We start from the raw sequence: 16,736 nt of genomic DNA on the forward strand, positions 1-16,736 counted from the left end.
TATTTTGATAATGACTTGTTGCTCAGTTCCAATCAACATCCATTTAGATGTTTGTAAGAACATATTCAATTTAGCAGCAAACCTTTCCTAAACTTGAGCAGTCGATTATTCTGATTAGTCTGCGTATTTTTTGGACTCTGTTATACTGTATTGTGTTGTTACATAATGTAGCTAATATTTTTATCTTTTTAGCAGTAAGTGTTTTCACAATGTGGCAAAAGGGAAAACATTTTTGCCCTTGCCTTATCGTGGTCTGTACATACTGAAACTGGAACCTACATACTGTACATTAAAGCTAGAGTTCAATATTTTTGGAAATACGCTTATTAGCTTTCTTGCAGGAATGAAAGATTGATAACACTCTCAAATATGCCTGTTTTAATATGACTCAGGAGCCAGTTAGCTTAGCTTAGCACAAAGACTAGAAACAGGAGGAAACAGCTAGCCTGGCTCCATCCTGGAGTCTGTGCTGGTTGCCTGGCAACCTCACACTAATGAGAATACTCCAGGATGTCACTGCGCCAGACCAAGAAACACTTTGATTAGACTTTAGTTTTTGTGCAGATTAGATTGTTAACAAGGGAGCTTTAGAGCTGCTGATGGGTAGTGTTTGTTGTCTTTGGACAGAGCCAAGCTAGCTGTTCCAGTGTTTATGCTAAGCTAACTGGCTGATAGCTTTATCTTCATATTGAGCAAACATGAGAGTGGTATCAATCTTCTCATCTCACTCTTGGCAAGAAAGTGAATAAGTGCATTTCTCAAAACGTCAAACTGTTGCTTGACAAATAGAACCACTATGACAAGTGTATATTTATTTATAAGTGTATATTTAGTTTATATAAGAACAAAGTAGGGTTGTTGTTGCAGAGATGGTCACTCAGCAATTATGCTGCTCATAAAGAGCTTGTAACGTAAACTGTGAGTAAATCAGATCACTGCTTCTCATTCAAGATGAATAAAAAGCTGGTGTTGGGAAGTGAAAGCTTTCCAGTCACTCCTTCTTGTCTTATCCTCCTCCCACATTCATCTCTCTGTGCTCTGGATACACTTCCCTCTGCACTTTAACTGACTTTGTTGACTGCTGCGCACACACACGCACACAGGCACTTATGTCATTGTTGCTGCTTTGTTAGTGTCATGATTCAGTGGGTGACTATTATGAATTGATGGGCAGGTTGAATCCAACCAACGATCATTGTTTGGTTCACTCAGTGCAGGAGGAATTAAAAACAAAAGAAAAAATGCTGCACGGGAGAAGGTCACCAATATCACAAGCCAAATCCAGCAGTACATTTTTTGGGAAGCGGTACCTACCAGGGCTGTAGGCAAGAAGTCCAAGACCAGGGATAGTCGAGACCAAGTCAAGACTGAGTCCAAAGAGGTTCTAGTCTAAGACAAGATGAAGTCCAAAAAGGTTTGAGTCCAAGTCTGGACCGAGTCCCACAGGTTTCCAAAATTGTGACTCTGCAGAATTAGAAGTCTGCCCTGTGTTTCTTTTTAAGCACAGTGCTGAGAAATTCCTGGTGATTTCTATAACCAAATTTAATTAAGTCAAAATTGACGGACATCTTGGTTTGTTACAGTGTGTGTGAATCAACTAAAATGAATGGCATAATGTTAGCAGGGCAAGCAGGTGCAGGGCGTGCCATGCAAAGATAATCTTGTGTTTGATTGGTTATCAGGTGGCCAGTGTTTCACTTTCCCTCCAATATTATTAGAAACATAATAAAGACACCTTGACTCGGTCGAGACCAAAAGCCATATTTGGCAATACCAGTGGCAAATACCAGCAAGTCCGAAGCCATAGAAAAACCGGACTCGAGCACAACAGCCTTGGTACCTACTAAGAATTCTGTGCCCTCTCCAAGCAGATCAGCACGGTCTTTAAGCGCAGTTTGCCAAGTCTTCCCATAAAGCAAGATAAGCCATTGCACTGTATTTTAAATATTTTCACAGCTGTCCCTTTTAAGGTTTGACACTAATTAGGCAACTTCTCTGTTTTAAAATTAGATAAATGACTAATTGAGTGCATTCTAATATTAGGAAACACATGACATATGTGGAGGTTGATTGCGTAATGCATACTGTGACACTCTTAAATGCTTTTTTATTTGTAGTATTGCTATTTTTTTATTTATTTTTTTAGAATATTTTTTGGGCATTTTGGGCCTTTAATTGACAGGACAGATGAAGACATGAAAGGGGAGAGAGAGGGTGAATGACATGGGGCTGCATGCCAGATACAAACCTGGGCCCGCTACGCCGAGTAGCAAACCTCCTCACATGGGCGCCCGCTCCACCAACTGAGCCATCCGGGCGCCCGACTGTACAAGTCGGTAAATTCCACACATTGCGTGGCAATGTTCCTACGCATTGTATCTGCGCACATCTGTTCGTACGCACAGTTGAAAAATGAGGCCCCAGGTCTTTTAGTCTAGAACAATGTTGTATGAAGAGTCTTCCCCCACACTGAACAGGCCATGTTGCACATACTTTTTGTAGCATTCACCTTTCATTAGGGTTGGGCATCATTTGGAATTTAACAATTCTGATTCCAATCCCGATTCTTCCTTTTCGATTCCGATTCTTTGAGGGATGGAGTTAAAACGGGTCCCATGCCTGTTTTCACAAAAAAAAAAGTTTTATTTTGATTCAGTGGTAGTTTGCAGTGTTACGGGGCTTTTTCAATGTAATATAAAGCCACACTGCTTACTGTGCTCTAAGGCTGCAACACAACAAGCACCTGGCCGCTTCAGAAACCAAAACTTGCGCATATATAAAATTGGAAGGCGATGATTGGATTTGAAACTAAATCCTCTAAACGATTCCAATAAAGAATAAATGCTACTGGAATTGGAATTTTTAAAATGATTCCATGTGGGGATTGGTTCTCGATGCCCGATCCTACCTTTCATAGGTGGAGTTTCTCACTCCTACCTGTACGTAAAATAATCATAAACTGCCATTGAGTCTTTTATGAGTCCTTACCTGACAACGAGTGATTGACTCTTTATATTGTCTGGACTGAAAATGTTAAAGAACTCATGTCCTACATTTGCGCTCAGTAAATGCCAGGCTTGCTGGTCCCATACCAGCTCTGCTGTCTTAGCGAGTGAACTTTTTCCTCAGAGCTGTGCTGACCACACATACCTTACATTCCTCTCTTTTTGATAGCATTCGCCATAGTTACTGAAAATGAAATGAAACAGGATTGCAAAGCCTCTCACAAAGAAAAGGTTAAGCTTTTACAGTGCTAAAAAAAGTATTCCTGCTGAGACATAGGGCCTACTGAGTTTTCTTTGTGATGACTGAAGTCAGTTGCTGTGATTAATGAGTCCGAGTTTTATTTATACAATATGTGAAGAATTCAGAAATTCAAGTTATCACACAACATAAATAGAGATTTAGAGCATTAACTTTCAAGGGGATTTTGTCCAAAAATGTATATTCTTTTGAAGACGATACCTGAACTTTGAACATTCTCTCTCTCTCTCTCTCTCTCTCTCTCTCTCTCTCTCTCTCTCTCTCTCTCTCTCTCTCTCTCTCTGTCTGTCTCGCTCTATCGCTCTCTCTCTCTCAGAAAAGTATGTATTGTATCTGTAGTCTCGGCATCCAGTGATAAGGGTGTGTTGAGGACATCTGAGCATGCCAAGGCTGTTATCCAGATACAGATGGAGAACATGAGTGGTAATGGCACAGAGCCTTCTGTCCCATATAGGAGCTGTTAGAGGGCTAATAAATGACAAATCCCTGTGGTCAGTTTTTTAACGGCTAATTGTTAGCATGGCAAGAATGTTGCCACAAGTCCTATTAGCCAATGAAAGAGTACAGATCATTTTCTATTACCCCAGAAATTGTATCTGATTGGTTATATATTTGAAATGCTTGAGCTTCATTTTGTTAACAACAACACAGACATTGACGAGCCTCAAATTATTTCTAATGTCAAAGTTGGATAAGATTATTTTAGCAAATTCAATTTAGAAAGTCTAAATGTTTTGTGAACAAAACTCGTTCCTACTATGCACAAGATATCATCTTCACCTTTCCTGCGTCTCAGGTTACTGCTCAGAAAAGATTTGCATCTCACAATCCGATCCGAGTCGGGTTCCAGGTGGTTGCATACTTGTAATAAGCTTGCACCGCCCGAAAGTGACGGCCAAGCCACTGTCTGCCTATTGTTTGTTTTGTTGTTTGCAAGCTAGGAGGGAGGAGGTGGAAGGACGGAGAACACTTATGATTAGAGATGAAGACAGGGAAAAAAAAGATATGGAGAAAAGAAGAGGGCCAGGATGGACATTTAACATAGGCTGCCAAGGTATTATGGCATTGTGAGGGAAGAGCTTTGTTAAATCAATAGAACAAGGAGTGCAGACAGCATTAGAGACAATAGAAAAAAGAGCAGATCTTTGAGAGAAGGGTTTCCACCTTTCACAGTCGATACACACACACACCCACACACACACACAACACACACCACACACACACACACACACACACACACACACACACACACACACACACACACACACACACAACAAAGGTGGGAATAACGAATAGCTTCACATCCACACAATCACCTGTTGTTATCATTGTTTCGGTGCAGCAACCTAATATTTTCTCCTCTGTGAGTATTTGTTTGACTAGTAGATGTTAAAAATTATTGAACGCCAACCTATAGTATCCTAAATTGAAATGCAGGTCAGTCCTACTCAGGTCTTTATTGACATTATATGTGTAATCAAACTTCACAGCCTTAAAGTTTGTGTAAAAGTCACAGTAATCGCCCTGATACCAAGAGCTGAGACAACACTTGTTTGAAGGGATCTACAATTCATTATGTCACCATGTAAACAAAGCTTGTAATGGTGTGGTCATATTTTAACAGAAGGCGCCATAAAGTCATTAATTACTAATTAAAGATTGTTCTCATAATAAAGTTTAAGGCCAACTTAAGAAATCTACAACAAAGTTGTATCCTTTTCATTTATTTTCAACAAGGCATAAAGATTAGTTTAGTTAAGTAAATACATAGACTGAATTCAAGGAAGGCAGCAGGAAAGGTGAGAAAGGCAGGAGCAAGTTTTTTTTCTTCTTTTTTTTTTTCTTCTCTCACTACCACGATCCTACGGCCTTTTATTCTGTCAGTGTTTGTGTCTGAGCACTGGAGTGTGTTAATAAAGCATGAGGATGAATCACCACCTGGCCTGTGCAGTGTTGTTATCCAGACACACCCACTCCCTGGAGAAGCCTAGACCTGTTCAGAGAGACACACAACACCGCAGGACATAGGTGTGGTAGCACCTTGGCATGATGGATCAGATAGAATAAATAGACAGGCAGGAAGTAAGGGGGTTAATGACAGGATGACAGGAATTTGCTGCTGGAGATGAAGGGTCTGTTGTATACCCACTAAATGAAAGGTGAATGAATGGGCGAGTGCATTGATAGATCCTGTGAAACTAAAGTAAGCGTCAGTGCTCCAGAATAGACATCAAAACTGATTAACGCGGTCCAACTTTCACCACTTTTTTTGTAAGGAAAAGAGAATATTACAAACAAGTTAATTAGTTAGTTTAGTAGTCAAATTATTCATTGGTAAAATGAGGTTTAGGGAGCCAATGATGCTTTCCCGCAGAAAGTTTGAATTCAATTACATGCATGGTTTCTTGCACAGCCTGCCTTTTCCTGATAGTAGCTGACATCACTATAAGTCATCAGCCCAACAGCGAGCTCTCCACTTCTGAGTCATGCTAATAAAGGCAAGTTGGGGAAACAGTGAGAAGAAAAGGTGATTACCACAGTAGGCTTAGTTATGTGTAACAACCTGTCCCCATGGTAGTAAGAAGTGGGGTTACACCAAGTTGTGTAACCATTAATCTCTTTATAAAGTACTTAATTCAATCTTACAGCATGCCAAGCCAGAACAAAGACACAGTGTTAGGGACTGTTTCCCTTAGTGTTTGTGATCATTTTAAGACATAATCTAATAACCAGCAGGAAGACTCTGAAGATAAACTGATGTACGGATGTGCAATACCGGTCAAAAGTTTGGGTAACTTTCCGTGCCACTCTATTATAGACAGAATACCAGCTGATCTGAGTGGGTGGCTGATCTTTAATTCAATATCTCTATTGCCCATTATCAGCAACCATTCCTCCAATGTTTCAAAAGGCACATTCTGTTTACTACTCTGTTATCATTTAAAAAAACTAACTGAGAAAGCTTTGGAGAACCCTTTTGCAATTATGTAAGGACATAATGTAATCTGAAAACTGCTGCCCTGGTTACAAAAACAATGCAACTCATCTCAGCTGGTATTCTGTCTACAATGGAGTCCAATGGAAATTTCTAAGTGACCCTAAACTTTTGACAGGTAGTGTACATAAAAATATCTCTAGTCATTTTTTATAAGCATGCCTTCAATTGTTTGTAAATATAGAAGGAAAGGGTCATAGTCATGAGTTGGTCGTTGTGGTTGTGTTGTCTAATTTGCTGCACGAGAGACACAAACGTCTGAGCAAAAGTGAAAAAGACAGACTGGGTCAATTTTAGGCAATTGAGAAACCAAAGCACAGGTTCAGACTCAAGGTGACATTTTAGCTATTCTAACCTTGATAGTCCAAGAATATTTTGGAGAGCTAATTAGTCTTTATCTGCCTGTGGGAGCTCCAACGAGCTGCCTTGATGCGCATCAAGGCACATTGGTCACATTATATTTTGTGATTAGCAGTTTTTATTTAATTATAACACAACAATGGACACATTCTATTGGTATTTAGATTTTCAAAAATCCAACATATCTATTATCTGTCGTCAAATTGGCTCAAAGGCAATATGGAGGCACTGGTCTTTTACTGTCTGTCTTTCATCTTCCACTCCAGAGAAATTAATGACTGCTTGATTCCATCAGCTTGAAAAAGTTTTGTTAATTCCCCATAAGCCCGTTGAGCTGTCTTATTAGAACTTTGTGGTTTATACTTCCTGAAAAGTTTTGACATCATCTTCATAAAGCCTTCAACAATTTAATTTTGACTGTCTGCAACATTTTTTCTGTATGTTTCTATGGCTGTAACTCAAGATTATTTTCATTGTTGATTATTTTCTTGATTAATCCATTAGTTGTTTGGTCTATAAAATGTAATAAACGGTGAGACAGGTTAATAAGTGTTTCCCAACGTCCAAGATAACGTTCTCAAATGTCTTGTTTTGTCCAAAACTCAAAGATATTCAGTTTACTGTCACTGAGGAGTGACAAAATTCGAAACTACTTACATTTAAAAAGCTGGAATCAGAGAATAATTTTTTTTTTTTTCATAAAAAATACTCAAACCAGTTAATCAAGTATAAAAATAGTTGCCAATAAATTTAATAGTTGACAAGAAACCAATTAATTTATTCATCTTTGCAGCTCTAATGTCAGACACAAAACAATATGAGTGTCAGGCTTCTTACTTTTTAGGTGCACTGCTTTGAGTTGAGCCCCCGAGAACCTGCAGCACTAGCTGTAGTAGAATCAGTCACACTGAATGGACTCTCTGTCTCTCTGTGGGAGTGTGGTTGGTGTGTGGTTTGTTGTGTGTGTGTGTGTGTGTGTGTGTGTGTGTGTGTGTGTGTGTGTGTGTGTGTGTGTGTGTGTGTGTGTGTGTGTGTGTGTGTGTGTGTGTGTGTGTGTGTGTGTTGTGTTTGTGTGTGTGTGTGGTGTGGTTTGTGTGTGTGGTGTGTGTGGTGTTGTGTGTGTGGTGGTGTGTGTAGAGAAACTGAAAACAATTGGTACCTATGAAACAAGCTTTGGAGAGCCTTATGTGGGTAATTGTGTAAGAAAGGGATATATACAGTATATAGCATCATGTGTAGATGCATACATACTGTTTTGTTTTTTGTTTTGTAGTTGTGGTTTAGGCTATGGACATGAGAGATGGGGGTGTTGGGGGTAAATTCCTCTGTACAATTAGTCTGTTAATCCAGTTGTGAGCTGTGTTAGAAGTTAGAGCCCTGTTGGTAAGACAGAGGTCAGCAATGCAGCCATAACTTTACTTTACCTACTCTGATAAATGTAATCCACAGTGCTTTTAACCTGCATGGAGCCCCGGATAGACAGTAACATTAAATCCACCTGCCTGATAGCTTTATCTCCACCTTTTAGGTTTCTCATAATTTGTCATCTCTCTTGCTGTTTTTCCTTGTTCTGTCCTTGTTGTATTTAATCATGCGAGTCTCATCAAGGCAAAGAACTGGAGGTGCAGTTATTGTGTATAACTGCTTTGAGTTGTCTTTTGTTATTAATTAACCTCCATTGTTCTGTGTTATAATGCCTGAGACAAGACAGAGTGGCTTTATACGGTACACAATACATATTTTTCTTGGAAATAATTAAACCTGCTTATGTAATAGATAAAGAGTTTTAAAGAAAATAAGCATAATTTTCTTTCTCTGCATGTTCATTTCCTAATCTGCCTGGATCCGGATCCCTGATTTACTGAGTCGATCTTCCTACTCCATCTGGCTACAAACATTGGTCTGTTTTTCTCTGTCTTAATCTTTACTGATATAGGAAATGTGATTTAGGGCAAACACATGATAAAGGCATTACTGACTGAACTGCCTCCTCAGATAAATCAGTCACCCAAGAAACTAAATCTAATCTAACAACACTCAACACGTATATTGTATGATTATAAAGTGTATATATACAGTATAAGCAAATGTAATGTAATTCAAGGCTTGTACCTAAGCAAATTGTTATTATGTTATCATCAGATTGTCTTTTGACATTTTCTTTTTCTTTCTGAGTCCCAGGTAACAATTTTTTTGTCTGAGCTTTTCCTCTCATTTCTAATCTGTGTGTTTTGCGGGTAGGTTTCACACGAAAACTTGCACATGGCAAATGTTTGTTTGTGTATAAACTCATTTTCGAAAGTGCAGCCACACCCTGATCATTCTGTTCTCACTTAAATACACAGAGGCAACTGTTCTCCACTCTTTCCACACAAACCATATAATATGATTACAGTCATATTTACATTATATTCAACTATATGATGATGATACCCATTAACGTTTTCCATTCCATTTGCCTTTTTCCACATCATTCCCCTTTCATTGAAACCCAAAACTCAGTATAGCCCACCTGAAGCACCAGGGGGCAGGAGAGATCCACTCTGAAACTGAAGAGACCTTACTGGGCCTCTGGAACATGTTATTTCCATCAACACAGTGAAGTTGGTTTTGCCTTCATTTGTAAGACAACTAAGGCAATTTGAACATATTTGTTGTCATATTGCACATAGAATATATACATCTACTCTTTTTCTTTTTACATCCATATACCATGCTTACCCCTCTGGTCGGTATATGGACAAAGAAAAATCCTAAATCTCTATATTATATTTTGTATGTAAGAAGCCTGACACCATAAATAACTGTAGATCTTTGTCAAAAAAGAAATGGCTTACAAATGGCTTACAAGCAAAACCCAATAAAGAGAAGCACAGTTTTCTTTTATTTTTACCTTCCTGCCTTTTTCTTTCTTTGTCCTTCTTGTCACTTTCAAGTTTTTCCTTCCAGTTTTTAATCTTCTTAGTTATCACTTCTTACCTATTGGGACATGGGCGTACAGGCTGTACCTCAACTATCTTGGGCCTGTTTTATATTCTGTGGCAAAATACGAGATTGGTAGCCTTCTTGTTATACATTTTATATACTTTATACCTCCCTACGAATATATATGGGATTACTGCAGCTCGTTGGGTGTCTGGATGTGTTTGGAGAGTCTGATCTTGTGCGTAAAACATTTCTGATATTTGACGCGCTCCAGGGATTTATGGAGCATGCCCAGTGCTCTCCTCTCAGCAACAGAGGAAACCACTGGTGCAGCAGAGGAGTCATACCAAGCATAGCCTGCGTGTCAGTGCAGTCGACTTACAGCTGGCTGTGAGGAGAACTGACGCTACTCTTTTTTTGTTGCTCTATCACCGCGATACATTTACCCATATTAAAAAAAAGCATTGGTGTCAATCTTCTCCACGGAGTTTTTTATTAAAGGGGGTTTCTGTAAAACTAAAGTTGAAGGCTGGGCCTTTTTCTTTTTTTTTTTAGCTTTTTGACCGTCGCTTGAGAGGAGAAGTAAAAAGCTGGTCTTCTTTTGTAAAAACTCGATAAATGCTACTAACGAAAATGGACCTGTTGAACTACCAGTACCTGGACAAAATGAACAACAACATTGGCATACTCTGCTACGAAGGTAAACTGTCAACTGTTTAACGCTGTGAGTTGAGGTTAGCGACGTTGTCGAAGTTTTCACTTAACTTACTTTTAGCTAGCTTGCGCTAAGCCTTGCAGAGAAAAGTTGTAGCTTTCAATATTTGTTTCATTTAATGTCTACTCGACTTATAAATATCAGGTTATAACCTTTCTACGGGTTGAACTTGATGCCCACTTGTTATTTTTTTTAAACGTTTGCAACAAACGTTCGAATTTCACTATGAAGTAACGTTTCTTTTTTTCGTTACTGAAAAGCTGAAAGTGTGTTAATAAGTCCGTCATGTCGTAGGGTGAGCAGACGTCCCCGGTTCCCGGGGACACTCTCCGGTTTGGGTGATTTAATTGACCGCTTCTCAAAAATAAGACCTGCCTAATGATTGAGACCAAAGGCTGACTAATAGACTTCAAGTAAATTGTATGGCTCTCCTCCAAATGCTTACTAGTTATTCACATCAACGTCTTGCATTCCTAGCTGTGTGATATTTATGGTTATGTCTGCCCTTAGTAGAATCAGATTGTGACAAAGCCTCAAGTATAGATGTGTGTTGTTTAACGGTTTGACCCAGTGTCTTTTTGATTTGGGCTGGGATTTATCTTCTCTTTGCTCTCATCTTCTCAGTATGGAGTTATTTCTAGCATGAGCACTGTAGGATTCAATGTTTTGTCATGAACGTACAGAGCAGAAGCTTCCATGTATTAACAAAGTGACTGACTTTGGGAAAGTGCAACTCCAGTCCTGTGCTCTGCAGGTAATGCTCCCATGTCAGGCATAATATCATCCCGTCTTTATGGAGGTGAAGTTCCTTCCTCTGTCCCTTTGCTCCTGATTTCTATTGCAATGTGCAGAATCAACTCCAGCATTGGTAATAAAAAAGATTTTGACATGAACCGCAACTAATGATATCTTTTTAAGCAACTACACAGGACATAGTTAAAAAAGACAATGTTAGAATTTGATATAATTGTGTTTGAAGGTGGTGACATTGACTTAAGCAATACAAAATACAAAAGGTCAAAGGAAAGGAAAAACATTTTTATAATAATCCAAATAAACCAAATCCGATCAGCAGGCTTTTTATTCATCTGTGCTGGGAGTAGCTTACTATCACCCTACTGCTGCTGTGCCACAGTTAGCAGCTCCTCTCTACATGTAACATATAAGGATCCTTTAATAGCACTCCAATAAGACTGTGACTGAAAAGCCATTTGCAGTTTTGCAGGAAGGGTCAGAGATGCAGTTCGGCAGGTGGCCAAGTGCCGTTTTATAGAAGCAGGTAGAGGGAATTTGTTTTTTAAAGTGGTTGAGCATGCGGTTATGGTCTTTGTCAACAGAGTTGTGCTTTTGTCTGTTTCTAACACTTTGAGGGGGGGGGAGAGAGACGTGTTGCTGTAATTTCTGTTTGACAAACTGTTTGGTCTAAAATTCTTCCTTTTAGGCATGTGACTTTTCAAGTTTTGCTCAGGTGTTTCGGCACACAGGCCCTTTTTGTGTTATTTTAGTAATGGTAGAAGCTCACTCCTCAAAGCAGTGATGATGTTGTAGATAAGACTGCCCCTGGCCTGGGATTGAAGCCAACCAGAAGGGGTTTCCGTGTCCCTGTAAAGCTGAATCTTTCTCAGGTTTCAACATGTCTATCTCAGTGAAGACAATTACAGGAGTGAAGAGGGGAAGAGCATCTCTGCAGAAGTAGCCCATTGTTTTTTCAGTTTTTGTGTTTTTTAGTGAACTAAGCTAAAATGTGACTCCACAATGATAAGAAAACAAATAAGTGGAAAATAAAAAGTGCCAACCAGTACAGTAGTGAAAGAAAAGACTTTCATGTTCAAACATGTTGAGCCAATAAGGGGTTGGAGGAGCGTTGTGATTTTGTTGGTGTGCCGACTCTCTAGTGTATGCCTGAGCATTCATACTCAAATACATTCCCTGACAAATGCACACATAAATCCTCATATACACTTGCACTCTGTCCCAATAGCTTCATTTGTATTCTTAAGCTTTCATGCTGTTATTCTCATCAACATTTATTGAGACTCAGCCTAACCAGTTATCTCACTTGTGCAGCACCTTTGACTGTAACAATAGTGGATGTAGCATGTGCAAAGCCTTGAGTTTAGCGATAGCATGTGACGATTTTTGACCATAGGGTGAAGGTGGAGAGGATAACGCGCCCAATTTGGTGTTGTTTATGGTTGCAATGGCGCTGCGCTGCGCTAAACTCTAACAAGGGAAGGTTGCCGATTTTCAACTTTTCTGAAGCAAGTCATCCAGTGGATGGTAACCGGCTGGTAAACGCGTACTGCCGCCATTTTATGGAAGTAAAGAGCATCAGCAAACACTGCCATAAGGTACCAGTTAATGCTAGCTGTAGTTGGCATACAGCTGAACAAGACATTTTTAGGTGACTAAATGCTTCAATTAACTTTGAGTAAAACCACAGTGAGAGGGTCAAAGTTTAAGATGAAGACATGAACGATATCCCAAAACAAGTTCATGGCCATTTTAATATCCACAGTGCCATGGTTAGCATTGCTAAGTCTCTATCATGATTAACAAGTCGACTTGTAGCCACGCCCTAAAGCATCCCCCACTTTAAGGTAATAAACCAAGTGAGAAGTAGAGTCATTTTCTCATTCTATAGAAATTGACTTGTTTTTGCAACCAGTGGAGTCGCCCCCTGCTGGAAATTGGATATAATGCATGTTTGAGGCATTGGCTAAACTTTTCAAGCCTGGAAGCTTTGTCCATTAGTTGTACAGTCTATGGTTGTACCCATACCCTGATCAAGTGTTAAGTGTGTTAACACAGTATGTGACATATTCAAGCATACCCAGACACTACACAATCTGATGCCTATATAACCATATAAATCCAATCCTATCCTGACTTCCCCAGTAATGTGAGGTTTAATGATTTGTTCGAGGATCAGGTCAATTTTTTGGAAGAATTTGAAGGAACAGCAAGCATCTTGTCGACAACAAAACCAGGAATCTCAACTTTTTCCTTGTGTGCCCTTTAGTGCCCAATATCTTATACTGTATCACATTATTACATTAACATTGTTGTCAAAGTAACTGATTAAGGAAGTCCATGATTTGCTAATCGGCAATGCCAAGTTGTCTACATGTGCAGCATTGTAATTAGTTGCTCCATTCTCCTGCAATATCACATCAGCTGATTGTTCCCATTTATTTTCAAATCATATTATTTTCAAACCAAATTAAACTGTCCTGTTGATTCTATGTTTGGAAATGATTGTTTTAGTCAGTTGTCTGATTTGCTCTCAGACCCTGTTGAAAGACATGTGCTATATGCAATGTGTTATCACTCTGTCCCTCACTTTCTCTGTTTGTCCATCTGTTCATCTCTCTCTCTCTCTCCCTTTCTGTAAAGCTGCTATCAGTTGTAGGCCTGACAGGGAGGGGTGCAGGGGAATGCTGACTGTCCATTTTTGCTGCTGAGCAGTAGGAAATAAACAAGGTTGAAAACCTCCTCAAAGCCATATACTTTTGTCAACTTCTATCCCTCTTTGTCTGTCTTGCTGTCCCTTCTCACTGCCAGAGATCACACCAATCTAACATCCGGTTTAAAAGTTCAGCTCACACAGACTAGAACTACTGTGGAAGAGATTTTTTTGTATGTCCTTTTTAAGTATTTAAAGCCTAAAACCTCAATGGACCTAGAAAATAAAGGCAACCCAGAGGGCCAAGTTCAGGTTACAGAGGAACTCAGCCAAAAATAATCACTTTGCAGAGAGAGAGTAGAGGACATGCTTGGACTCATCCTTTTTTAAGTATCTGAAGGGGGAAAGGCGAGAGGGAGAAAGCTAGAGGGAAATGAACAGAGGGCTTCACCTCTGTTTTGTAATCCAATCTCATCCTGATTCCAAGCTGTTTGAAGTTCTGTCAAGAGAAACAGGCTTTGATCATGTGAACCTAATAAACTGAAAGAGCAGAGAGGGGAAAGGATAGAATGGAGTTTTACTTCTGTGCTACAGCCCTCATACCATTGTTTGTCTGCTGGTTGAACAAAAAAGAGAGCATTTTCTGTCTCTTAAATTGCAACAATGTTAATGTACTGAACATATACAGTATAGAATAGAGAAACATGATAGTAAATATAACAGAGTCCTAGCATTATCATGTGCTTCTTCCTATTTCTGCATTTTATTTTACCTGCTGCTGTGCAAATATCATTCAGTTACATTCCTAGTACTTCAGAAACACCAATACTCACATTATACTAATCAAAGTCTGTCATGGTAAAAGAGGCAGGCCTCATTCTAGTTTTTGAAGTTAAAGTCGAATTATCAACTCTTTAAACACTTAACAAAAACTGAACAAAATCACCACACTCATAATCGGAGGATTTATTGCAGGGCTGCATTCGTTTTTAGATAGGTGTACCTAATTAGTAACTGAGTGTTGCTCAGTTCACTGTTGAGTAGCAGTTAGGTCAACAATGTTTGAATCTAAACAGTCAAATGTCTTATTTATTTGCAGGGGAATCACTCCCAGATTCACCCCATGTTGAGCGCTTCACTACTGAACCTCTGACAAGCTATTATCTGTCCTGGATCCTGATTGGACAGCGTGGTGTCACAGTCTCCCTTCTTTTATTGCCTTCCCTCTGTCCTGCCAAAAACAATGATGTCACCCTTGTTGCCATGGTACACAGTGGGGCGAGCAGGAACATGCCAGAGAGAAAGAAAAGGGGGAGGAGCTGCTGCTGTGTTTGAGAGGCCATGCTAAAGCTAAACATACATAGAGGAACAGTGGAGGAATAGAGCACACTGTGTGTGGGGGTGGGGGTGTGGGTGTGTGTGGGTGTCAGCCTTCTCAATGACTTAGGCTAATGATATAATAGTTATCAGCCGTAGTATTACCTGTTGAAACTGGTTTTACGACCTCATGCATCCAAAAGTCGCAGCGTTTCCTCTTCAAAATAACACAGGAAACTTCCTTTAGCAGTTAAGATGGCTCAGAAAATGTTTGCAGGGAACAAATAGTAGGCCTACAGTATAATGGCTCTAACCCCTATTTCCCACTGGGCGCGTCTGTGCTGCTTTCCCGGAGGCGCAGCACCCCCGCTAGTAATCGCGGCCATTCAAGTCCATGCTTGATATTCCACCACCCTCCCAGAAGTGTGCGTGAAGCGCCTCTGCGCTCCGCTAAAGATACGTGCCAGGTGTAGTTTCACGTGAGCTCTGGGGCGTTCGAACACCTGGCCAGGAAGTTAAACAGCAAGAGCATCCAGTCATTTTACCAAAAGACACCCTCCAATTTTGTATAGGTCTTCTCTACCACATCATGGACAAGGAGAGATCCATCTTGGAGGTGTAACAACATAAAAGACATCACAGATCCTTTTTATAAGGACAACAGCAGGAAAGAGAAAAGAGAGAAAGCATGGAGTTTAATAACAGGAGTGCTTGTAGTGGATAGGTAGACACTAGCTTAATGAACACATTATTGTTCTTTCAAGTACTTGTAGAGACAATAACATCTGCTCCCGGTGTGGTGTGGCGGAGGGTGGAACAGATGCGCTTGGTGGAAAATCCGGGTAACAGTATTTAAAGTCTTTAAAGTTCTTTTTAATTTGTAAAATCCTATTACCTTTTTTAAATTTATCATAAATAAACAATTTATTTAGATCACATAAATGCTAATTAAAAAAGAGCAATGGCCACTAGATTAATTACTACTTTGTACCTTTTTATTTTGTTTATTACTGCATGTCTAAATTGTAAGTCCTGTAATTTGTGAACATAGCAGAATAAGCACACACATTTAAAACAATACTGTTTTGAATGATGAAATCTACTGTGTTGATGTTTGTAACTAATTGTTTTTTCTCAGGGTATGGGAGTAGTTTGGGGGAAGCTGCACATAAGAATGGGAGTTTTAGTCTGAGCTTTATGTTTTGTTTGGGAAAAGTCAGACAGATCCATGAGGCCAAAGCAGTGGAAAGTCCCAGTGCTGAGACAGAGCCAGTGGTAGTTTTCCTGATTCCTCTTTTGCCCTTACTCCCACTCACTGACGACTTTGTAGGCCTCCTGCACTAGTACAGCACTGGAAATTTGCAGAGAGAGTCAGACACACAAAGAGAAATAGTTCACATCAAACGCACAAACGTATGCAGAAACCATCCGCAACTATTTCTCCCAAAACATTCCTAACCAGATACTCCTGTACTTATGCCAGAGGTTTGTGCCTCACTCAGCAAACTGTATAAGTCAACAAAATCCAAAGTTTGAGCTGGAACACAGTATGTATAGTAACACTGTCAGGAGTAGTTTTTGTGGTCAGCTTGTTTAAAGTGGCAATAAAACAGTTGGCTTCTACTTGAAAATACCACAATATTGACAAATTATCATAATTAACATTTATGGCAAAGTGTCCTTTCTATACGTCATGTTTGAAATTGTAGAGGTGAACAGTTTTTTTTTTTTTAATTTGGTCTGATTTTATCTTC

At 39.6% G+C, this 16,736-nt stretch overlaps 1 protein-coding gene across 2 annotated transcripts in view; it reads left to right on the forward strand.

Moving 5' to 3' along the window:
* vgll4b (vestigial-like family member 4b) overlaps positions 1–16,736 on the forward strand; it is a 39,682-nt gene that overhangs the window by 9,093 nt on the left and 13,853 nt on the right. Inside the window, exon 1 of one of the 2 annotated variants that reach the window (XM_032512813.1) lies at positions 9,869–10,244. The exons of the other annotated variant lie outside the window; for it this stretch is intronic. Within the exon in view, the coding sequence (XP_032368704.1) occupies positions 10,163–10,244 (82 nt within the window). The 5' untranslated portion in view covers positions 9,869–10,162. Of the gene's footprint in view, positions 1–9,868; positions 10,245–16,736 lie in introns of those variants that run through there. 2 annotated transcript variants of the gene reach the window in all.

This window comes from Etheostoma spectabile, chromosome 4 (assembly GCF_008692095.1).
Source record: "Etheostoma spectabile isolate EspeVRDwgs_2016 chromosome 4, UIUC_Espe_1.0, whole genome shotgun sequence".
Taxonomy (NCBI): Eukaryota; Metazoa; Chordata; class Actinopteri; order Perciformes; family Percidae; genus Etheostoma; species Etheostoma spectabile.